This window comes from Neovison vison, chromosome 4 (genome assembly GCF_020171115.1).
Source record: "Neovison vison isolate M4711 chromosome 4, ASM_NN_V1, whole genome shotgun sequence".
NCBI lineage: Eukaryota > Metazoa > Chordata > Mammalia > Carnivora > Mustelidae > Neogale > Neogale vison.
In genome coordinates, this window is record NC_058094.1 from 173122234 (window position 1) to 173146756 (window position 24523).

Genomic DNA, 24523 nt, shown 5'->3' on the forward strand with positions numbered 1-24523 from the left:
ATAGATGTAAATAATTAGATATACCCATGGCCTTTGACTATTTCCAAAAGTTGTAGGAGACTCTGAAGAGCAAAGTGTTTTAAACTAGTCTTTCTCAGATTAAGGCCTATTAGAGTGTCAATTTAATGAGTTTAGATTAACATTTTTGGTTAAATGAAATAGAAATTAACAGAACCGTCAAGTTAGAATGCATAGGAAATAGTAAGGACAGGCCTTCTTGAAAGCCTTTCAAATGTGCACATATGTGTATTTAAGCACATGTTTAATGGAGTCATCGTGCAAAATATTCTTTTAAACAAGTCACAATAAAAAATTTTTAAAGACATAGTTTTAAACCATTCTCAAGAGATGACGTTGTTATGCTATTTTGTTCAGCATCCAAGCATACTCCCAGCACTTACAAGCCTTTTTAAGTACTGTTTATATTTCAAAGGATTTATTCACATTCTTTTCTAGTTATAGAATTAAGAGTCTTTTACAGCATTAAAGTTTACTAATGCAGAATCATGCAACTGAGAAAAACCTTAACTACCTCACGCAGTGCCTACCGAACAAATATTTGCTGAATAAATGAATGAGGTTGACCTCCTCAGCTGAAGGCAAGTCCACACTGAACTCCTATAGATGGATTTTATCAAGCTCTCTTATTTCCTTCCTAGCACATTCCATGGGCACTTAAAATCTAACCTTGAGCTCCATTACACCTATAGACATTTTGAGGAAAATTTTCGGCTCTCTTGTTTTCTTGTTTTTTGGCTGGTCTCTTGTTTTGTAAAAAATCACTTTGAGTATTCTGCTTGGGTGTTTAATATGCTCAGTTGAAATCAGAAGATTTAAACAAATGCTTTTTAAATAAACAGATAGAAAATCAGGTCCTATTAAATTCTCTAAAGGGTTATTACCAGGCTGTAGGTATTTAGCCCTGAGGGACAGTGGCGATTGTGGCTGACTGCCATGACAGTGTTCACAGAAATTAGGTCAGTGGACTGTCCTGTGGCCATAACTGGTAGATTTACATCCCTCCATACCCACCCTCATATTTTAGCCACAAAGTATAGAATGGATGTGAAGGGGCTGGTTCCTAACTGCCCTCACAAGGTCAGGTCTCCTTATGATGGCCCATGAAGGATTTCTAGGTGTCAAGCCCAACCTACCAGTCCTAATCTCTTCTTGAAGGAGCCCCATGGGGGCCTTTTCCCACTGGGAATTTAACAAAAACATCTAGTCATCTGACCTACACAAAACACAGTTCTATTGTATTTTTAATACATTATATAGGCCTATTGCTTGCTTCCCTTGATTCAGATTTGACCCCTTTCTTAATGAAGCATTAAGAAAATTCTTTAATGTCAAATTCATGTATTTGAACATGCTCATTCAACTATAATTATCTAGAGTGCCCTTTTCTTTCTGAATCTAATCCAATTAGTCACTAAAACCTGTCAATCCTGTCTACAGATTTCTCCAGTCTTCCCTACTCCATTCTGACTTTCAGCTCAACTCCAGCAATCAATACTGCTCATTTAGATTTACATTTATGTGTTTCTCTTCTATTTTGTTTCCATGGAATTTACAGGGGTTTTCAGAAAGAGTATGATAGAATAAGTACACAAAAAATCGAAAATTAGAGGCAATCCAGTAAGTCAGAAAGTCTAATAAGCCATGAGTTCATCAACTTACACAAATACACCTATCATCTGAGGAGATGGTAGAGTAGGAGAACCCTAAGCTCACCTCATCCCAGGAATACAACTAGTTAACAACAACTAGTTAACAACCCAATCAGTGTAAATGACCCATGAAGTGACAGGAAAGCTGGCAGAACAAACTTCACAACTAAAGGCAGGGAAGAAGCCACAGCGGAGGGAAGAAGGGCCAACACAGTCTGAGAGCAAAATGAACCTTGTTGCCTGTGTTAGGGAGGGAGCTGGTGGCACTGAGAAGGGCAAAAAACAGATTTCACAACAGCAACCCAGGCAATGGGAGGATTCATCTCTTTACTACTTGCCTTTGAATGTGAAACGGCCCAACTTCCCTCAGTTCTTAAAACCAGGACTTAAAGCCTAGAATTTTTAAAATCCCCAGACTCTAACTTGCTTGCCCAAAGCCCCACCATGTCATGCCACCCCAACACATTTCAGCAGACCCACCATTTTCCAATCGTTCTTACTTCATCCCACTGTGGCGCCCCCCCCCGCCCCAAAAGACCAGTACAAACCCTGCCAACACCCCATCTCTTGACCTGTGCTTCTGCAGGACCTCAGTTCCTGCAGGGGCAAGTCTCAATTCACAAGCCAAGCACTGTATACCTTGCTGCCCATGACAGGCAGAGAGGGCCTCTGGAGACAACTGAAGGAAAAAGAAGCTAAGATTCAATAGCAGAGCACACATGACACACATAGGAGGCAGTTTCTGAAGCACCAGGACCTGGCAAACAGGGAACACTATAAGGAAACAGGGCACTATAAGACCTCTTCTTAATAAGGTTACTATTGTTAGGAGCAAAAGAAGTAACTAACTTTCCTAACACAGAGAAACAGACACAGAAATTCAGACAAAATGAGTAGACACAGCAATATTTTCCAAATGAAAGAACAGGACAAAACCACAGCAAGAAACCAAACCAAAACAGATTTAAGTAATGGGACTAAAAGATAATTTAAAGTACTGATCATAAAAATACCTGCTGAACTTGAGAAAGGAGTGGAAGACATCAGTGAGACCACAAACAGATAAAAAAAAAAAACCAATCAGAGATCAAGAACACAGTAAGTGAAACTAAAAATACACTTGATGGAATAAATAGCAGGCTGGATGAAGCAGAGAAATAATTTACAAACATGGAAGAGTAATGGAACATAAATAACCAAATCTGAGCAAAGTAGAGGAAAGAGAATCATGCAAATTGAGAACAGTCTTAGGGAACTCTGTGACACGAAGCATAATAATACCTGCATTACAGGGATCTCGCATGAGAGAGAAATAAGGGGGCAGAAAATTTATTTCAATAAATAATAGCTACAAACTTACCTTACCTGAAGAAAGAAACCCATCCAGATTCAGGAGGCAAAGAGATCCATGCACCCACCCAAAAAAATTCAACCAAAATGATGAAGTTCTAGAACCCAGGTGAGGTTCGGTGGGCTGAGGTCCGGAGCCGATGACCAAGAAAGAATTCTTGAGACATCTTTGGTACAAAATGGTGGTTTATTAAAGCACAGGGACAGGACCCGTGGGCAGGAAGAGCTGCTGCCCCGAGTTGTGAGGGCAGGCATGCTATATACCTTACGGTTGGGGGGAGGTGGTGAAGGGATGGGAGATTTCGACAGAGCTCTCACATGCTAAGGTGGGCCTACAAGGTGGCGGGGGGAGTCCTTGCCCTTATGGCTTGATCAATGTTGTTTTTAGGTCAGGCATTAACATCAAGATAGTTGGGAGATTCTTAGTGGGGTATTATGACCCTGCTGTCATTCACATTGCCTTCTACCTCAGTCTCCTCCAGTTTATGGTGGGGAGGGGGACATTAGGGCTTCAGGAAATGAGAGTTATTTGCCTCTGGAAATTTGTGCTATTGATAAGGTAACCTCCCTGTTTAGATCTCCAGGACATCTGTAGAGCAAGGGAGATTCCTGTTCTGCAGGATTGCGATCCCTGCAAGTTAACTATTTATCGTTTTATGGCAGTCAGGGGTGCCTGAGGAATGCTATACATATGGAGGGGAGTGGGTGAAGAGGGGGTGCAAGGCGCCAGCTTCTACTCTGTCCTCAGCCAGCCTCCTGCTCCCTCATCACACGTACATCCACATCAAAACATATAGTAAGTAAAATGTAATTTTAAAGATTTTTTAAAAGTACACTACAAAAAGTAGTGAAAGGAAAAAAATTTTAAAGCAGCTAAGGAAGAAAGTTACATTCAAAGGAAAACTCATAAGGCTATCAGGGGATTTTTCAGCAGAAACTTTGAGGCTATATTGATATTGTGGCAAAACACAGTGGCAGGATACATTCAATGTGTCAGAAGGGAAAAATCAGCAACCAAGAATCTTCTACCCAGGAAGGCTATCCAGAATAAAAAGAGAGAGAAAGGGTTACTCAGATAAAAGCTAAAGGAGTTCAAGACCATTAAACCAGCACTACAAGAAATATTAAAAGGGACTCCAGGTGAAAGGGAAGATCATAAGTTGCAGTATGAAAAGTAAACAATAAAGTAATAAAAATAACTTTTACTGTAAAAACAACAACAAAAAAAAAAAAGAAAAAAAAAAAAAAAACCAGTCAAGGGATTCATAAAATAAAAGGATGTAGTGGGAGACAAACCATAAGAGACTTGTGATCTCAGGAAACAAATGGAGGGTTGCTAGAGGGGAGAGGGGTGGGGGGATGGGGCAGCTGGGTGATGGACATGAGGGAGAGTATGTGTTGTGGTGAGTGCTGTGTATTGTGTAAGACTGATGAATCACAGACCCATACCCCTCAAACAAATAATATATTATATATTAAAAAAAAAAGACTCACTCAAGAAGAAATTGAAAATCTGGGGGGAGAGGGGAATGTATCCAGCACTTAAAAACTCTCCCCTTGCCAGTAAAAGTATGCTTAACTAGTTATGCCCATTTGCCATTTTGTTGAAGATTTGCATATTAACAACATCTGCCCCCACCTCCCTCTCCAAGCAAACAAACAAAAAGTGGGGGGGGGGGGGGATTCTTTGCTTTTAGGAACTCTATGCCCCAACCAAATACCAAGATTTTCTATAATGGCCATAGAAATGCAAAAAGGTCCCTCCCCAAAGCATTCAGAATTTGAAATGGCAGAAAGTTGTCTAAACATTCCATTGTGATTTATTCACAGATTGAGATTAAGATTCAGTGTTCTCAATTTTTAGTCACAACATCACATCATATTACTATCTGTGGGGATGATTTTCATAATCAGCACAACTTTGTTCTCTGCTTTTCCTTGTCTTCAGAGTGTTTTCTGACTTTTGATGGCAGTGTGGCTCACTGAAAACAATTGGTTTGCACCGCTTGGCCAAAGTCACCTGGCTTCTCCTGGCCTCCCTCTCCTCCCCTGGAAACCAGTAGCTGCTTGATGGACTTACAAGCAGTACAGGAGATCAGGTTAGCAAAAGTCACTCCCTTGGCATGTTACATGGGCCTTCAATGGGGACTTTAAAATTTCTCTTCTCTCTTCAGTGGTGATTTTAAAATTTCAAAATTTGCTGTCTGATGTATTTTACTTAATTCATGAGTGTATAAATTAAACATTGCATTAATGGGGAAAAAAAGGATGTAAAATATGACACAATACACCTAAAACACAGGAGAAGAGGAGTAAAGAATGGATTTAAACTTTGGTGACCATCAACTTCGTATAGACTGCTATACACAGTTGTTAAACACACACCTAATGGTAACCACAAATCAGAAACAGGTAATACGTATGCAAAGAAAAAAGGGAAAGGGATCCAAGTGTATCACCAAAGAAGGCCAACAAACCATGAAATACAGCAAGAGAAGGATCAGAGAAAATCTGTAGAAACAACCACAAAACGAGTAACAAAATGACAACAATACTATCTATCAGTAATTATTTTGAACATGAATGAACTAAATGCTCCAAACAAAAGGCATACAGTGACATAGTGGATAAAAAATAAGAACCATCTACCAGCCACCTATAAAACACTCATTTCAGACTTCAACACACATGCAGACTGACAGGGAGGAGATGAAGAAACATTTACCATGCAAATAGATGCCAAAAGAAAGCCAGAGAGGCAATATTTGTATCCAACAATACAGACTTCAAAACAGTCTATAACAGGAGACAAAGAAGGACACTATATAATAATTAAGGGGACTATCCAACAAAGACATAACAATTGTAATATTTATGCACCCAAAAGGGAGTGCCCAAATACATAAAATAATTATGAACATAAAGGAAATAATCAATAGTAATAGGGGACTTCAACACCACACTGACATCAATGGACAGATAATCCAAAAATAAGGGAAGAGTGACTTTTAATGACCCACTGAACCAGATGAAATTAACATATTCAGAACATTCCATCCTAAAACAGAATACACAATCTTTTCAAGAGAACATGGAACATTCTTCAGAATAGATCACATATTAAGCTTTAAAACAAGCCTCAACAAACACAAAAAGATTGCAGTTATAATATGCATCTTTTCTCACAATACTATGGAACTGGTAAACAACCACAAGAAAAAAATCTAGCAAGACCACAAACACATAGAGATTAAATAACATGTTACACAACAATGAATGGGTCAACCAGGAAACAAAGAAATTAAAAAGTAGATGACAACTAAAGAAAATGAAAACACAATACTCCAAAATCTTTAAGATGCAGCAAAAGCTGTTCTTAACAGGGAAGGTTCTGGTGATACAGGCCTACTTCAAGAAGCAAGAGAAATCTCAAAAAAACCTATCTTACACCTAAAGGACCTAGAAGAAGAACAAACAAAACCTAAATCTAGCAAAAGGAAATAAAGACAGGAGAAGAAATAAATACTATATAAACTTTTAAAAAAAAAACAAAAATAAAAAAATAAAAATACATCAATGAAACCAGGAGTTGGTTCTTTGGAAAAAAATAAAATAAAATAAACAAAATAAACCTTTAGCAAGACTCACTGAAGATTAAAAACAAAACAAAAAGAATGACCCTAACAAAATTACTAATGAAAGAGGAGAAATAATACCACAGAAATACAAGTAATTTTAAAAGATTATAAAAACTGATATGCCAACAAATTGAACAACTTAGAACGAATCAATTCTTAGAAATATATAACCTCCCAAAAACTAAAGCAGGAATAGAAATTTTGAACTGACCAATCACCAGCAATGGAAGTCAACCATTATCAAAAAAACTCCCAAATGGAAGTCCAGAACCAGATGGCTTCACAGGCAAATTCTACTTTATACCTATTCTTCTCAAAATATTTCAAAAAAACCCAAGAGGAAGGAATACTTCCAAATTTATTCTATGAGGCCATTATCACCCTGATACCAAAACTAGATATAGACACCACAAAAACAGTACAGGGCAGTATCTCTCATGAATATAGATGCAAAAATCCTCAAAATACTAGCAAACAAAATCCAACAATGTATTTTTAAAAATCATACTCCATTATCAAGTGGGGTATATGCCTGGGATGCAAGAGCGTTTCGATATTCAACACAGTACTAGAAGTCCTAGCCACAGATTTAGATCTAGGAATAAACTTAACTGAAGAGGTGAATGACCTGTACTCTGAAAAAACACTAGTGAAAGAAATTCAAGAGGACACAAAGAAATGGAAAGACATTCCGTGTGCATGGATTGGAAGAACAAATACTGTTAAAATATCTAGATTAACCAAAGCCATCTACATATTTAATGCAATCCCTATCAAAATACCAACAGCATATTTCACAGACCTAGAACAATCCTCAAATTCATATGGAACACAAAAAGACCCCAAATAGTCAAAGCATCTTGAGAAACAAAACTGGAGGTATCACAATTCCAGACTTCAAGTTATATTGCAAAGTGGTGGTAATTAAAAAAGTATGGGGGCACCTGGCTGGCTCAACTGGTGGAGCATGTGATTCTTAATGTTGGGGTTATAAGTGTGAGCTCCATGCTGGGTGTACAAATTTCTTAAAAAAAAAAAAAAATTTTTTTTGAAAAAATAAAGGATTAAAAAAAAAAAGTATGGTAGTGGCATAAAAACACATAGGTCAGAAAAAAAAATAGGTCAATAAAATAGAACAAAATATCCAAAAATAAACCCACAATTCCATGGTCAATTAATCTCTGACAAAGGAGGAATGAATATACAATGGGCAAAAGACAGTCTCTTCAACAAATGATGTTGGGAATGCTGAAGAATGAAACTGGACCACTTTCACCATACACAAAAATTAACTCAAAATAGATTAAAGACCTAATTGTGAGATCTGAAACCACAAAAGTCCTTGAACAGAGTACAGGCAGTAATCTGACAGTGGCCATGGCAACACTATTCTACTTATATTTGCTGAGTTGAGTGACTACATCAAAATAAAAAGTTTCTACACAGAAGCAAACAACCAACAAACCTAAAAGTTGTGGCTCAGTTAACAGTCCACCTCTTGATTTCAGCTCAGGTCATGATCTCACAGTCCTGGGATTGAGACCCAGGTTGACTCTGGGCTGGGTGTGGAGCCTGCTTAATATTCTCTCTCCCCCCCTCTCCTCTTCCCTTCCTCAGTAAATAAAACAAAAAACCAGAAATCAACCTACAGAATGGGAGAAGATATTTGCAAAGGACATAACCAGTAGAAGAGTTAGTATCCAAAACATAGAAAGAACTTCTAAAATTCAACACCCAAAGAACGAATAACCCAATTAAAAAATGCAAAGACGTGAACACACATTTCTTCAAGGAAGACATACAGATGTCCAAGAGACACCTGAAAAGATGCTCAACATTATTCATCATCTGCAAAATGCAAATCAAAACCACAAGGTTTACATCGGGCTCTCTGCTTAACAGGGAGCCTGCCTCCCCTCTCTCTCTGCCTACTTGTGATCTCTGTCAAATAAATAAATAAAATCTTTTAAAAAAATAATAATAATAAAATAGTAAAATTATACTTGTAATGAAAAAAATAGATTTAAAAGACCAAACAAAAAAATATATATAGAAGTATAGAATTATTACTTTGTACACCTGAAGGTAATACGTCAATTACGCCTCAATTTAAAAACGCAGACTAAACCAAACAAAATCAACACACACGCACGCATACCATGGAGTCTAAGTTACTAAAATTGGACTTGCACTGATTTTCCAAGTGTCAAGAAAGCAACCCAACTCAACCACAAAAATCAGAGTTTACTTAAGACAAACACATATAAATCAATAAAACAGATTTCTAATTTATCTGATGTTACCACACTTATGCTGACTAATGCACATTAGCCAAACTAAAGGAGACAAACCGGAAATAGAAGGCCAACATGTTAATATACAATGATATACGCATTACTATCAAAAATTTGCAGTGCTTTTTTATTGGTGGGACTGCCCATTTTCTTCCATTAGATTTATATGGGCTGCCAGTTTATTATAATGTTTTGATGTGCACTGACCCAGTATCAAGCAACAAGTCCTCTTGGGCAGTGTTCTCCTATCTCAGGAAACAAGTAACCTCACCAACTATAGAGAGGGGCTGTGAGAGACCTTGTTCAAATGTATCAGCAGAGGAACTCCCACTCCCAGCCCACTCCACCATGAATCTTAAGCAGCAAAAGCCCAAGTTTGCCTCATTAGCTCGCTTTTCTTACACTTGTCATTTTATTCTTTCCGCTATGTTTAGGTTAACTCACCACTCTGAGAGTTTCTTTAATTATTTGAAAAGAGAAGACTGCCGGCAGGAATTTTTACTTTCTACCTGGGAATACATTTTTTATATAGTAAAATAATTGAGTAGGTCAATTTTGAGTGTATTTTACAATTTAACTGTCAAGAGCTTTAGGCCACCAATGCCATTGTCACCTAAGTTTTCTTAAATCAGTAGTTCTTTCAGAAACTGCTCACAAATCAATAGTTAGATAAGGGCATAGGACTCTTGACCTCAGATTCTTGTTAGTACAATGGGGGCAAAAAGAGTTCTTTTCTGTGACTGAAGAACAGGTACTTTAATATACACCATGTTGTTTGAGAAGAAACTCCCTTGAGCTAACCTTAGATGCTAAGGATCTTACCCTTCCACATAAGAATCTTGCTCTTAATTCCTCTATGGTCATGGAACCCCTTACTCAGTCACTGGCTATGCGGAGTCAGAGAATAAACCTCCAGGATTTTGACAGCAATCTCGGAGTTTAAATGCTGCTTTCAAAGGTTTCAACCAGTTGGGTTTTTGGGTTTGGGGGCTTTTTTTTAGCTGTCCACCTCACCTTCAGAAGTATCCTGTACCCCTAATTCCTGAACCTTTCCAAGATCCTGGGATTTCAACCAACATTCTTCTTTGGGACTGTTCCCACTTTCTTAGGACTGGTCAGTCTGATTGATTACCATTCTGTTCTTCTAACATTTTGTTGTCATCTTTTATCGACTCCAGCACCTCTTAACATTCATTTTCCCTTGTGTAGTCTTTTTGGGTGGAAAAATGCAAGAGTGGAAATAATGCCATCTAAACAAGTATTTAACTAAAACCAAGACTAGCTACATTTCTTCACATTTCCCCATCCCAACTGAAGAACTGTGGACCCGTTCCATAGTGTAATGGTTTGCACTCTGGACTCTGAAGAACTGTGGACCAAACTTCAGAGGCGAAATCTCTCATACACTGTAATTTTATACTGGCTCAAAATTCTGAAAGACAGATCACACCATAAGGGTCATTTTTCCATCACTATCTTTCTTAGCCAAGATTAACGAAGAAATACGGCTCAGGTCATGATCTCAGAGTCCTGGGATGGAGTCCCGCATCGGGCTCTCTGCTCGGCAGGGAGCCTGCTTCCTCCTCTCTCTCTCTCTCTGCCTGCCTCTCTTGCCTACTTGTGATCTCTGTCTGTCAAATAAATAAATAAATAATCTTTAAAAAAAAAAAAAAGATTAACGAAGAAATAAAGAAAACTCACAGCAACCTCTATTGGTAAGATGGCAAATGCTTAGTTTGAGAAAGGAAAATCTTAATTTACAAAGGACAAAGGAGATTTGAAATGAAATTTCATACACAACCCATATTCACAGCGCAGACACTGTCCTAAAATAAACCAAATGACAAGACAGTGGGGATACCCAATTACAGCTTTTATTTGGGACAATGAGAGCTGTTCTTCCCCCACAGTAATGGTAAACATGCATAATTTCACCAAAGAGAAAAAGGCAAGAATTTTACATTTTCTGCTTCCATTTCCTTTCCTTATTTGACCCTGAATAATTCAGGGGGATGAAATAACCTAGGGTTTTTTAGCACCATGCTCTAGGAAGTCTATTAGCAGTCAAGAGAATGCCCTTCATTTAGGAAATGGCTCAGAAGCACCCATACCACAAAAACCCCTGTAATGCAAGGTTTCCAAGAACTTCCTGAAACACAACCCAAATATAAGCATTCCTTAAATTCAGGAATTGAACTTAAGTTCAATGGAATGAAGCATTTGATGGTATAAGCATTCAATGGAATGCTTAAGGAATAAGCAATCCTTAAGTTCAGGCATTGTAACAGTGACCAAAAAAACGCCCCGGAGTATTTCAAAATGGAGATTTAAGCAGTTGCTTTTAGAATTGTATCACTCCTGTTACTAATAGAAAACTGTATTCCCCATCTTCCATAAATAAGGCCTTTCTAGAAAATTCTTTTAAAGATTTTTGCAGTAACCACCTATCTCAGTCTCCCTCAGAAGATGCGAACATGCTAATAATGCTAATTTCCTTCACAGGAAGGAAAATTAAATGTAAAAAACACTGGATTTCGCTACACCTGGTAATTCAGCAGTTAGATTCTGAGGGTCAGATTCCATTGTGTCCCGTAATACCACCTACATAATGAGCTATGTTGTCACAACATCTAGGATCCAATCCCTGTAGTTACATGATGCATACGTAGAGAAAAGGTAGACTACAGAATGGGGAAGCATCTGGAGCTGTTTCAGGGTTTGCCTGGGTTTCAGATGGAACCACAGGCCTGGTTACTTGAATCAAAGGTGATTAGGACTCTTCATGCTTCCTTTTTCCAAACGCCATCATTCAGGAAGATAACCATACACAAAGCAACTAGGGCCCTTGGGCTTCCGTGGTGTGTACAGCATGGTGGGGCAGAGAGATCTCTTCTGGAAAAATGGGCTTCTGTCCTTTGATTAGTAGCGACTGAACAGCTTAGTCTTCATCAAAGCCACCTCCAAATGATAGGCTAAAAGAGGACATCTCTTTTGAGCTACAAAGGTTATTTCATTTCAAGGTTTAACATCCTATCACAACACACTGGCTTCAAGCCGTCTCAGCACCTTTTCCAGCACGTCTGTGGACCTTCGAAACTGCCCGCTTTCCACCCCTCCAAGCCTCACCGCATGCTCAGTCATATTACTGGGTGTTAAAACATAAGTAAATGCCCCCTTTTCACCTGAGGCTCCCCTAATCCTCGCCACCCCCATTACCTCTCCATTTCCCCTACAAATCAGTGCATTTTGTAACTGTATAGGGCATATATTGGCCTTAACTTCAGAATCTCGCTCCCTTAAATCCATATACACCTTTGAAAAGCTGGGATTAAATTCTGCCCCTCGGCCCACCTTTCAACACTTCGTAACCAACACGGGCCCTAAGAGATCCTCAGCTGGTGTTTACCCATGAATGGATAAAGTAAACCAAGTTTCGTCTACATGCAGACGTAAAACTCCAATTCACGCATGCACGGAGTGCTTGAGAGAGAGAAAGAGGCAAACAGGCAGGAGAGACTCCGCAAAGGGCCACACTGTCATTAGGCCACACTGGGGCTACTGTTGAAACTAAATGCCTCTTAGTCCCAGTCCAGGCTCTCCTTCCTCAGTCCAGCTCCACCAGCCGGGCTCCCCCCACCCCCTCCGCCAACGCCTGCCACGGCCCAGAAAGGGCTCTGCGGGTCAGCCCCGCTGGTTTGCCGGCCTGTTTGAGGGGCAGAGCGAGTACGGAGCCGGCGTCGGCGGGACAGAGCCGGTGGAGTCGGCCCCGCCGTCCGCCGAGAGAAGGCGCCAGCGCGAAGGCACCACGAGGGGCAGGTGTCGCGGGCCGCCCTAGGCGGGCCGGGAGGGAGCGGGAGGCCGGGCCGGGAACCGGGGGCGCGCCTGGCGCCGCATTACCTCTCCAAGGCCTGCAGGGTGTAGCTGATGAGCGGCCTCTCCAGGATGGGACAGAACTGCTTCGGGGTGGGGACGCCCATCCTCTCCCCACTTCCCCCCGCCGGCAACACGGCAGCCACGCTGGGAGCGCGGCGCCCGGGCTCGGCCCGGGCCTCGGCCGGGTTCAGCGAGGAGGCCGCGGCAGCCGCGGCCGCCGCCTCCGCGACACGGAAGTCGCCGGGACAAGGACCCGGTGCGGCGGGCTTGGGCTCCATGGCGGCGGGCGGCGCGGCAGGCCCGGCTGGCCCTGGGCCAAAGCTCCCGGCGGGTGCTCGGGCCCGCGGCTGGGCCAGGGGGGGGAAAGGGGGCAGAGCGGGTGAGCTGGGACGGCGCCCACGGACGGAGAGCGGGGAGAGCGGAGGGAGCCGCGAGGGCGAGGCCGCGGCGTGTCCGAAGGGGACGCTCCAGCCGCCAAGCTCCTTCTGGCCGCGTTTGCGGCCTCTTCTCCGAGCCCAGCGCCCCCGGCAGGCCTGAGTTCCGCGCCTCCTCGCTCCTCTGGCGGGCCCCGCAGTCGCCTCAGGGGGAAGCCGCAGCCCTCGGTACACACCGGCGGGTCCCAGGAAACTTCACAGCTATGCGTAGGCTGTGGAGGTCGGGACGCCCTCCAGCCCCTCTCCCCTTAGAGACATTGGCATTCAAGTCACGGGAAGGGACAGAGAAATTTCTACCTTTGCTTAAGCTCGTGAGGCTCTCTGGGTCCACCTCAGGAAAGACAGGTGGATGGACAAATGTTTTTATGAACCACATCTACTTAAAACCAGACTGCTGCGGGTCTCAAATTTGTCTGCAAACTGGAACTATCTGGGGAGGTCAGAAAGTGCTGACACTTTTTCACCCTCAGAGACTGGGATTTAATTAGTCCGCGGTGTGGCCAGTGTTCGCATGTTTTTCAAGATCCCCAGCTAATTTTAATGGGCCCACAGAGGCAAAGCAATGATACCAAAAATCGCTGAACAAGCCCACACACATGGGCTCATTTAATCCCCAGGAGAACCCTACTATTACTGGGGATAAAGGTGGTAGTATTGAAATAACTTGTGTAAAATTGCACACCTAATAGCAGAGCTGCCTTCCGGCCCTTGCACGCGGAGTTCAGGGATTCCAGGCCTGGAGCATATATGCCCTTATTGAGTGCTGTCCTTGCTGGTCGTGTTTACCAGAAAAATTTAGTTGAGTATTTGCAATGTCAGAGCCCATTGTTTTAGGTCCCTGGAATGTAAACTCCATGAGAGTAGGATACTTACATTTTTGGTTTGGGTTTTGTGCTCAGCTCCTGGAATTAAAAATAAAGTTTAATAAATATGTATTGAATGAGCTGATTGAGTCAGTTTATCATGATTGAAATATATTTATTTTTAAATATTTGCTAATTTAATCTTCACCTATAATTAGTTAATGTAAGGTTGTTTAAAAAAAAAAAAAAGGAATCTTTTAAGTGCTGAAAATATTATCAGGTTGTGGGGCACCTGGGTGGCTCAGTGGATTAAGCCGCTGCCTTCGCTCAGGTCATGATCTCAGTGTCCTAGGATCGAGCCCCATATCGAGCCCCATAGCCCCATATCGAGCCCCATATTGAGCCCCGCATCGAGCCCGCATTGGGCCCTCTGCTCAGCAGGGAGCCTGCTTCCGCCTCTGTCTCTGCCTGCCTCTCTGCCTACTTGTGATCTCTCTCTCTGTCAAATAAAAGAAAATATATATATATATTATCGGGTTGTAATATTCCAACACAGTATTTTTACCCGTTCTCCCCAGTTTAGGTTAAAGCAAACAAAATTAAAATATAATTTTTCTTTTATTTATCAGTGACCGAACATGGGTGTTTTTTTTTAAGATTTTATTTATTTATTTGACAGAGAGAGAGATCACAAGTAGGCAGAGAGGCAGGGAGAGGGGGAAGCAGGCTCCCCGCTGAGCAGAGAGCCCAATGCTGGGCTTGATCCCAGGACCCTGAGATCATGACCTGAGCAGAAAGCAGAGGCTCAACCCACTGAGCCACCCAGGCGCCCCTGAACATGTTTTTAATACATTCAGTACACTTGTATTTTTAGTACACAAGTTTCAATATAGAAGTACTTTCAATAAAAAGTAACAAGAAAGTACTTTTATTTTAATTAGTGTTTAGCTCCATTATAATTGCAGTTTATCATAGCACTTACTCTTAGCTGGAAAATAAGCTTCATAATACACTTAACTTGGTAGTACCACCACCACCCCTGTGTCTGGCTTATACTAGACATGAAGGCCTGTTGACAAACTGAATGGGTAAATGAATAAAGGAATCTATACAGAGGAGGAAATGCAAATCAAATAATTGTTTCTATTAATATTGATTTTAGCTTCCTTTCTTAATCTAATAGTGAAGTTAAAAACTATTTTTCATTTTTTAAAGATTCATTTATTTATTGGATAAAGGGAGAGAGAGAGAAATCACAGAGGGAGAGAGGGAGAAGCAAACTCCTGCCTGAGCAGGGAGCCCAATGTGGGGCTCCATCACAGAACCCTGGGATTATGACCTGAGCCGAAGGCAGACACCTAACCAAATGAGCCATCCAGGCATCCATATTTTTCCTTAATCTTCAGCAAAAAAAAAAAAAAAAAAAAAACCAAGCATAGTAATAAAAGTCTTATATCAATTGCTATGTATTATAAATAATTAAATCTTTACAAATTTTTGGAAGAATCATGTTTTATTGATTTAGCTTTGTTTTAGAGAAATATATAAATTTTGCTCTGTTCACTATGAATCTTAGAGCTTTTATACTGTATGTTAACAGTATTTAACAGACTAGTATTGAAAATAGTATCACAGTATCAGAAGCAACATTTTTTCCTCTATCTTTTTATACAGATATAAAAAATTAGTTCCTTATTATGCATACTTTGGGTTAAAAAAAAAAAAGGTAGTTTCCATGTAGTCCTATACCAGGTTGTAGCAGCCACATTATGATATTATCTTCTCTGCACCAAGTAGCTAAATGTGCCTACCTTGGAAAATGAAAACCTCTGTGACCCATTGGTAATAACCACTTTACGGTAAACAATGGTCAGCTGGTAAGTTTAGAGAAAATAAACCCCAACCATATCACAATGCAGAGCACAGAAAGGGGAAAATTCTTCTAGTCGTTTTCGGTCTGGGCGTCTATGGTAGGTAAAATAATGCTTTCCCAAACTTGCCCATGTTCTAAACCCTGAAACCTGTGAATATGTTACCCAACCTTATACAAGGAACATTCCAGCTGTAATTAAATGAAAGCCCTTCAGATGTGGAGTGTATCCTGGGTGATCAGGTGTGCCCAATATAATCACAAGTGTCTTTAAAGAGAGTGATCAGAATCTGAGAAACGAGTGTGAGGACTGAACTGAACTGTAGGTCACAGTAAAAGGGAGTGTAGGAAGCTATGAGCCAAGGATTCCAGGAGCTTCTAGAAACTGGGTAGAGCAAGGAACCAAATTCTTCAAGAAATTCCAGAAAAACGTAGCCCTGCCACCCCATTTTTGAGATTGCTCACATCTACAACACTTAGATAGTAAACTCGTTTGTTTTAAGCCACTATATTCGTGATTTGTTAAAACAAACACAGGAAACTAATACAGCTTTATACTCAGGAAAACCTTCAAACTTCTAACTTGATGCTAATCTTCAAATGAAGTTATACATGGTAGAAATAGAGTGATGTGACAAGAAAGAAAACACTGTCCATTTGACTTCACACTTATGTCCCATAACTACACTCCCAGTACACTATGATTTTTAACATACTCTTTAACTATCCCGTGAATAATAAAATATGTTTCAATGTACTGCAAATATTCAAAGCATAGCTTTGTTAAATGTGTACCACAATTTTATAAACTCACCTTAAAATGTCTTCATTTTTTTAATGTGTATAGAAGTGCCCATTGGATGAAAGTGGCTCTCATCTTCATATCTGAAAGGCCTAAAACTCCCCCTTGTTGTTTGTTTCTTTAGCAGCGTATGCTGGAAGAGTATCTCAGGGACATTATTATGATTACTACTAAATTTTAGATTAGATTGAGTTTATTTTTTTAGTGTAAATCCAAGCATAATTATCACTGCCAATCATTCCCCCTCCCTATCCATACTTCGCATTTTAAAAGCATTTCTAGAGGTTAGTTGGGCTGTTGCTCACAAAGGCTAATGAACAGCTTAATGGTTTACCCTTTAACTGCTGAAATAGGAGCCAAACAGGATGTATTACTGCTCTACCATCGGCCAGTCCCAGTATTTCCACCAGTCTATGAATCCCAGTTCCTGTTTTGCCATTTTGTCTTATGTTGTAGTCTATTAACCTCTGACCTTTAACTCATTTTTATACATTAAAAAAAATGATGCCCCACAATGAGGCCTTTCTGTGGATAATTCAAACTAAACACCATATGACAACAAGAATACCAGCTTTCATTTTCTCACAAAGCAAATATTCAACTGTCTCCACTGACTACTTTGTTTTTCCTATTATAGCTAAGAAAGGTAACTGATAAATAGCCTTAGGACTGAACGATAAACTTATATCATTAATGCTACCAAAGTTTAACTTGACATAAGAATCGTTTCAAGACATTTGTTAACATATATAGTATTTGTTATGTGTTTTATATAATATCATTTACATATTATAGATCATATAATAATCTTAGAAAATGTATTATTGGCACTCTCTGACAGAAATTTTGATACAATCGATCTGGAGTAGACCCAGAAATCTGCTTTTCTTAAATTCTCCCTTAGGTGAGTCTATGTAAATATTGACTAGACCTACAGTTAAGGGGTACCTGGGTGGCTCAGTTTGTTAAATATCTGACTTTGGCTCAAGTCATGACCTCAGGGTCCTGGGTGGGAGCCCTGAGTGGAGCCCCAGCTCAGGGTCCCTGCTGTCCCTCTCCCTCTCTCCCTACTCCCTTGTGCACATGAGTGCTCTCTCGATAAATAAAATCTTTAAAAACAAATAAATAAACCCAGATTTTTACAAAATTACACCCCAATTTGCTTTATATTCAATGCATTTAATTTCAAGACCTAAAGCAAGGACATGTAATACATTAAACATGCCAAATAAAACTTGCTTAAGAAATCCATTAAAACAGTTGTGTTTTATTTCCTTGTTAATTTATAAGGAGAAAGACACAAGAAAAAAATATTTAAGTGTAGGGGGGAGAATGATGTTAGAGAAATGGAGAACGGAATTATCTGCCTCATATTTCTACAGAACTGTCATTTAAAAACAAATTACCTCTGAGAGCTACCAAAGGCCATATCTTTGACCACAACTTAAGCAGAATTGAAATTGTTGCCTGGAATTCTGCTTCTGGACACAGAACTAAAGGGTACAATTCTATTGTTGGGTGCCACATAACTTCAGAAACTAAAAGAGGGGAATGATCTCTACACATAAGGAATGTGGGAGGGGAGATAATCTTTGAAAAGTTTGTTTAAAAAACAAATGACTAGTCTAGAATTGGTTGTGACTATTTTTCATAATCTGTGGAAGGGGAGAATAATCAGAATCATCAAAGAAGAGCAAAAGCTAGAAAAGGAAGATTTGCTTTTATACAGGGGAGATATTAACAGCAGCTATCCTTATACATTTTAACTGCAACTCATTACTAAAATAATTTTATCTTTTAAGATTTTACTTATTTATTTGTCAGAGAGAGAGAGAGCACAAACAGAGAGAGTGGCAGGCAAGGGAGAAGCAGACTCCCTGCTGAGCAAAGAGCCCCGATGTGAGGCTCTATCCCAGGACCCTGGGTTCATAACCTGAGTCAAAGGCAGATATGTAACTGACGGAGCCACCCAGGCATCCCCAAAATATTTTTTAAATAAGCTTTAATGCTTCCAGAAAATTCTATTAATACTATCTTCTGAGGAGTAAGAATTTGAACATGGCATTACGACCACAACCACCACCACCCTGAAAAAGCACAGAATAAGGACAGGAGATGCGCTCTCTGATAGAGTCTGAATGTGGGACATCATTGCCTAATAATCCCTTAACCACGAAGATACCAAATCTTAAGCACATCAGAAGAGACTATGGTCGGGTGAAGAGAGATACCAGTGGGATAGCCAGGTTAAGGGAGAGAAGGAAGACTGAGACACTGGTAATTCAGTTTCTTCAGTGACATCCAAAGAATATGAGGATTGAAACAAGCTTCTAATTTTTGTAAAAAAAAATTTAAATTAAAAAGTGCCACTTCATTGCTCTCTAGCTTGGGGTACTTACTGGGCTAGTGACAAGGAAGAAGGGGAGAAGGTGAAGGAGAAGGAGGAAAAAAGAGGAAAAAGATGAAGGGAAGAAGAAGAAGCAGAGGAGGAGGAGGACAAGAAGGATGCAGAGTTTGGGCAGATGCTGGAAATTCTAGTTAGAACAATAAGCTAGACAGGCTTAGACAAGAAGCACTTAGTGGTGACAGAGAGACAATGTTTCATGTAGAAATAACTTGCGGCAGATCGCAAAGGGGGAGAAATTAGGTCATTCTGTTGTTTATATTGTATGTGAATAGAAATAATTTAAATAGAAAAATTAAGTATTTCCATTTGTGACCATGGCTACTGCTAATTGGTTTAAGACAGAAGTGAAAGAATGAATGAATAAATGGAAGAATGTTAAATGTGCTAGTGGATATAAACCTAAATGCATAAAGACCAATTTTCACTTAGTCTTCAGAAACATTTGAATGCTTAAAACTATTCCCAAATGAAAAAACATTTTCAATTTAAAATTTGCACTCATTCTTCTCACCCCAACTTCATATTTCTTCTCGCTCTTCTATCATTCATTTCTTAAAAGACCTCAAGACCTTGACAAAAGATTAAAAGGAAAAACACTTCCCCTTTTGTCAAATCTTTCCTTAGCAATTAATCTCTCCTAACTTCATAAAAATCCATGATTATTATTAACCGCTATAGTACAAGAACAAAAATATGCACAAACTAACCAACACTGGTCCTGGGCAAATGTTCACATTTCTGTTATGTATGTCGTTGGCCCTCCTGGCCTCTTGCCTTCCTGATCCTTTTCCCTTTCTCCCACTATCTCCTGAACTGGGTATCTCACCATCAGCTCTGCTGACCAGCAGTTCATCTGTGACTTTACCTGTGAGCCCAACCCTGCCAGTCCTGACCAGGACTGGCAGCGCCATCCTGTGGGAAGGTTCCGTTCTGAATTTATCTTATTGCCTGGAAGAACTGCCTTACTCTTCATGGGGTGTATCCACCTTCTGGCAACTTTCTTCTTGCTTAGAATTCCCCATCCTGGCACCTGGGTGACCCAGATGGTTAGGTGTCTGCCTTCGGCTCCGGTCATGATTTCCAGGTCCTGGAATGAGCCTCACATCAGGCTCCTGGCTGGCTCAGCAGGGAGCCTGCTTCTCCCTCTCCCTCTGCCTCTCTCCCTTTGTGTGTGCTCTTTGTCTCTCTCTTCTCAAATGAATAAATAAAATCTTTAAAAATATATATACAATTTCCCATCTCTTGGGTATAAGGTGAAACAGGACCCCAAATTGAATGGAAAGTGTCAAGTCACCAGAAGGCTAATTTCCAATTAATTGGCTGGATAACTTCTCCAAAAAAATTAATCACATAAAAACAGATGCCACCACAGTGTCAAGCCTACAAATTCTGATGCCTGGGTTTCCTTGGGATTCTATAAACTGGCCTTAATTTATCTCCCATAGCCACTGGCGGCTGCTGCTAAGATCAAGGATTGTTCGAGTTGTGACACTAAGGCCATTCTACCCAACTAAACCTGGATCTCAAAGTGATGAAAATCTCAACTAGTCAAAGTTGAGACATTCCTATTTTAGTAAATATCAGAATCATAACCTAAAAACATGATATTTGGGGCACCTGGGGCACTTAGTCTGCTGAGCATCCAGCTCTTGGTTTCAGCTCTAGTCATGATCTCATGGGTTGGGGGATTGAGCCCCATGTTGGGCTCCACACTCAGCATGAAGTCTGCTTAAAGAGTCCATCCTTCTGCCCTTCCCTCACTCATGTGCATGTGTGTGCTCGCTCGCTCTCTCTCTCTCCTGCTCATAGATAAATACTTAAAAAATAAAAATAAATAAAAATAAAAACATCTTCTTTTAACTCAGGAAACTTCCAAGGCCTAGAAAAAATAACAAGAACTCAAGGAACAAACTTTACGCATGAGGTCAGCGCGAGTCTAATCTTAAAAATTATCCACTTACTAGTCTTTATTTTGAATGGATGGTCAAAGATAAGTGTGCTATGTAATTGCTAAATCAGATTAAATTCTGGAGAACAAGAACTATATTATTTTAGAACTTTCTTTCCAGTTGTCTACTGCTTTACAACAAACCATTCTTAAACTCAGAGTCTTAAAATAACCATTATATCACTCTCAATTCTGTAAATCAGGAATCTGGCTTGGGTTAAATTAAGACAGCTCATCTCCCTCTCCTTTGGGGTTGACTGGGGAAGTTCAGCTGAGGCTGTGGAAGGATCCAAAAATGGATTCATTCATAGGTTTGGGGCCTTGGTGCTGGGCTACTGGCTGGGGCATCTCAGTTCCCTTCATGTTATCTTTCTCTAACGTGATAACCCTGGCCTTCTGTACATAGCAAATGGGTTCTAAGAAATCAAAAGTATATTGCACTAGGCCTCTTAGATTCTATGTCCAGGACTGGCAGAGAATTACTTCTTTCTCATTCTTTTGGTCAAAAGAAGTCACAAGACCAGCCCAAATCCAACAAAAGGGGAAATGGCTCTATACCTTGATGCATAGAATAGCATACACAGGGAAAGGAGGAATTAGTAATGATCACCTTTGCAGACAACCTAAAGGCAGAAGTCACCCATTATGGGGATTCATATGTCTTTAGATCAGGGTAACATCTACTCAAATTTACAGACTCCGTAGATTCCTGGCCACAACAGAGCAGAGGATTCTAAGGGTAATTTCTAAGAGAGAAAAGGGTCAAAGAAATGCAGGGTGATTCCAATGGCCTTATCTGCTCTTTGGAATTTGTTTCTACTGATTTTACTATAAGCTACCAATAACTGTCCAAAACCATCCTTTCTACCATCATAAAAGCCCAAACTAGGGCTACAGTGTTAGTCAAGTGAACATGTACCAAAGAAATTATTTCTACTACTAAACGAAGTCCCTATTGTTACACATACAGAGTGATAGTCCAAAAACTGATTTCCAAGATCTGACAACTTTGGGTCTCTCTCATAAGAGAAGCTTTCCTCAGAACCCTACTGTGTCAGCTAGCACTTTATTATAGGGCAAATAGTGGTGGTGACAGTTTTTCATTATTTTTATTTTCTTTCACTTTTTAAATTTTAATCACAAGTGCTAAATTCAACTTTAATCAGTTAAAACTATTTCAAATGGTGTTAATGGTGTTCTTAATTTAGAATCCAATAAAACTAAAAATATGAGGAAGTACTTGCAATAACAGAGATGACAAACACAATTCTTTGGAAGTCTATGAACAATTTGGAAAGCGACTTTCTTTACTCCCAAACTGAAAACTGTAAGCTCTATTACAATCTGTTGTGACCATTTATTCTTAAAAAAAAAAAAAAAGTCATTTCTACAAAATGATATGGGTTTTCATTTTCATCAGTTATCTTAGAGGTTCAGCCAACTAGGAATTTCTAAATATTAAACCTACACTATCTTGGAAAGAGGGCCAAAGCATCTAATATCTATTACAGATGCACAAACTTGATTCATTGGAATGACTCCCTGGTTTTCAATTTTTAATAAACAACAACCTGGTGGTAACACTTGGAGAAAAATAATGCACATGCCTAATTTTTTTCATATGGACAGGGGATCCTATTTCAGCTACCTTGTTTTTCTGAATTAGACCTCTCTTTTCAAATCATATTTGCCGCATTTGTACTGTGAATTGCTTCTTCATATTTTAGGACTAGAACTGGATTCAGCAGTTCTGAGAGTCTGGTCCCCAGTTCCAAATTTTCTGAAGAGTAAGTGGCAAGTTTATGAGTAAATGTGTCACGCCAGGAAACAGTGGAAGAAACTGTCAACAGATGGGGAAAATCAGATGGTGTCAGAGAGGGAGGATGACTTTGACTTTGGCCCTATTCAAACTTCTGATCCTACTCCATGTGGAACCAGAGACCCCCATCGTAATAACGGCAGCTAAGGCAACAGCAGCTAAAGAGCTAGGTACTTGGGAGGTGAAAAACAGTTCCACTCCTTCTTGGCACAAAATATGGATAAGGAGTTCTCAGAGAGGCTACACATTGAAATCATCTGTTGGGCTTTTACAGGTGCAAATGCTGAATGGGATTCTGAAGGAACAGCTTAAAAGTTCTAATTACAACGAGCACCTCTGTTGGCTGTCACTGTACTAGATTATACACAAAGGTAGAAAACCTGATTGGTTTGCGTGGTGGATTGACCACAGAATCAAGGGAGAGGTTCACTTTTTCTCTGTGGTTCCATAACCTTGTTGAGTAATTACAGCTAATTATAGGTATTGCCTGCAGAGGACAGTTTTATGTGTTTATATCAATAATTCTTTCAGATCTCACAACTGTGTGTGAGAAACGAAGTTGATCATTGCTGCCTTTTTGCTGATGGGGAGCCTGACATTAGTGACTTGACAAAAGACGCGGTGGGCTGTGATGCCAGGGCTGTGTAAACTAAGCAGACCTCCAAAGAAGAGGTCAAGGTTTTCAGGTTGTTCTCAGTACTCTTCATAGTGAAGTTCAGTTCTTTACTGCCGATCTTGACCAAATTTTACAATAAACTGTTCTTCAGTGAATGATAAGCAATATCTCCTACAGCACACACTCATAAAATTTGATGAGCTAAGTTTTTAAGCTTAGAAGCATAGAAAGCATTGAAAAGTATAAGATGCCTTAGAAATCAAGATTTCTTTTCATTGTGAATGATGGCCCTTACATCATCATTCCAGAACAGAGATTAAATTTTTTTCTCCAAATATTACTACTTCCCCATTTTCTTACCTGACTTCAACATTTTCTATTATTTCTAAATTTTCATTTCAAAAATTTTCTGACATAAGCCACCATAACTCTTCTTGAATAGAAGTGTATTACAAATAAATTGAAATTGAGCTCCACGTTCATGATGAAATATTGTCCCAAATTTCACAGTGACTCAATTTTTAATGGCCTTTGTTGTTGAATTTGAAAAAAGTTTTTTAAAAGTCTTAAACATGTTCAATTGTTTTTTTTTTTATTTCTTCAAACATCCCTGGTATAACACAGAGACATCAGTACCTTTTACAAAAACAATACTTTCATTTCCTAGCTTGTCCTAGCATAATACCCAGGGACCAAAGCCACCGTGTTGCAAAATTTCAGGAGACACAAGGCCTAGGAAATACGCTGCAAATTTTGCCTTCTAAAGTGGGGTAATGCAATGGTACAGACAAAAACTTTCATTTATTACTCTATTGCTTGTTAACTAATTTTAGAAGACTGCGAGAGTTTTTGTGTGTGTATATTAGGTTTGGGATTTTACAAAACTGATTTTATATGCCTAAATCACATGTTTTAAATCCCTCAAAGAAAGGATGAATTGAAATTTGCTTATTCTTTCCTGGTAAAAACTATTCACTGAGCTAACATCTAAAAAATTGC

At 39.7% G+C, this 24523-nt stretch overlaps 1 protein-coding gene across 2 annotated transcripts in view; it reads right to left on the reverse strand.

The window, feature by feature from the left end:
- CRPPA (CDP-L-ribitol pyrophosphorylase A) overlaps positions 1 to 13103 on the reverse strand; it is a 305237-nt gene extending 292134 nt beyond the window's left edge. The window contains exon 1 of one of the 2 annotated variants that reach the window (XM_044246136.1): positions 12850 to 13103. In XM_044246136.1, coding sequence (XP_044102071.1) covers positions 12850 to 13103 — 254 coding nt within the window. The remainder of the gene's footprint in view (positions 1 to 12849) is intronic. The other variant, XM_044246137.1, reaches the window with a different exon arrangement.
- Positions 13104 to 24523: the final 11420 nt, after the last annotated feature.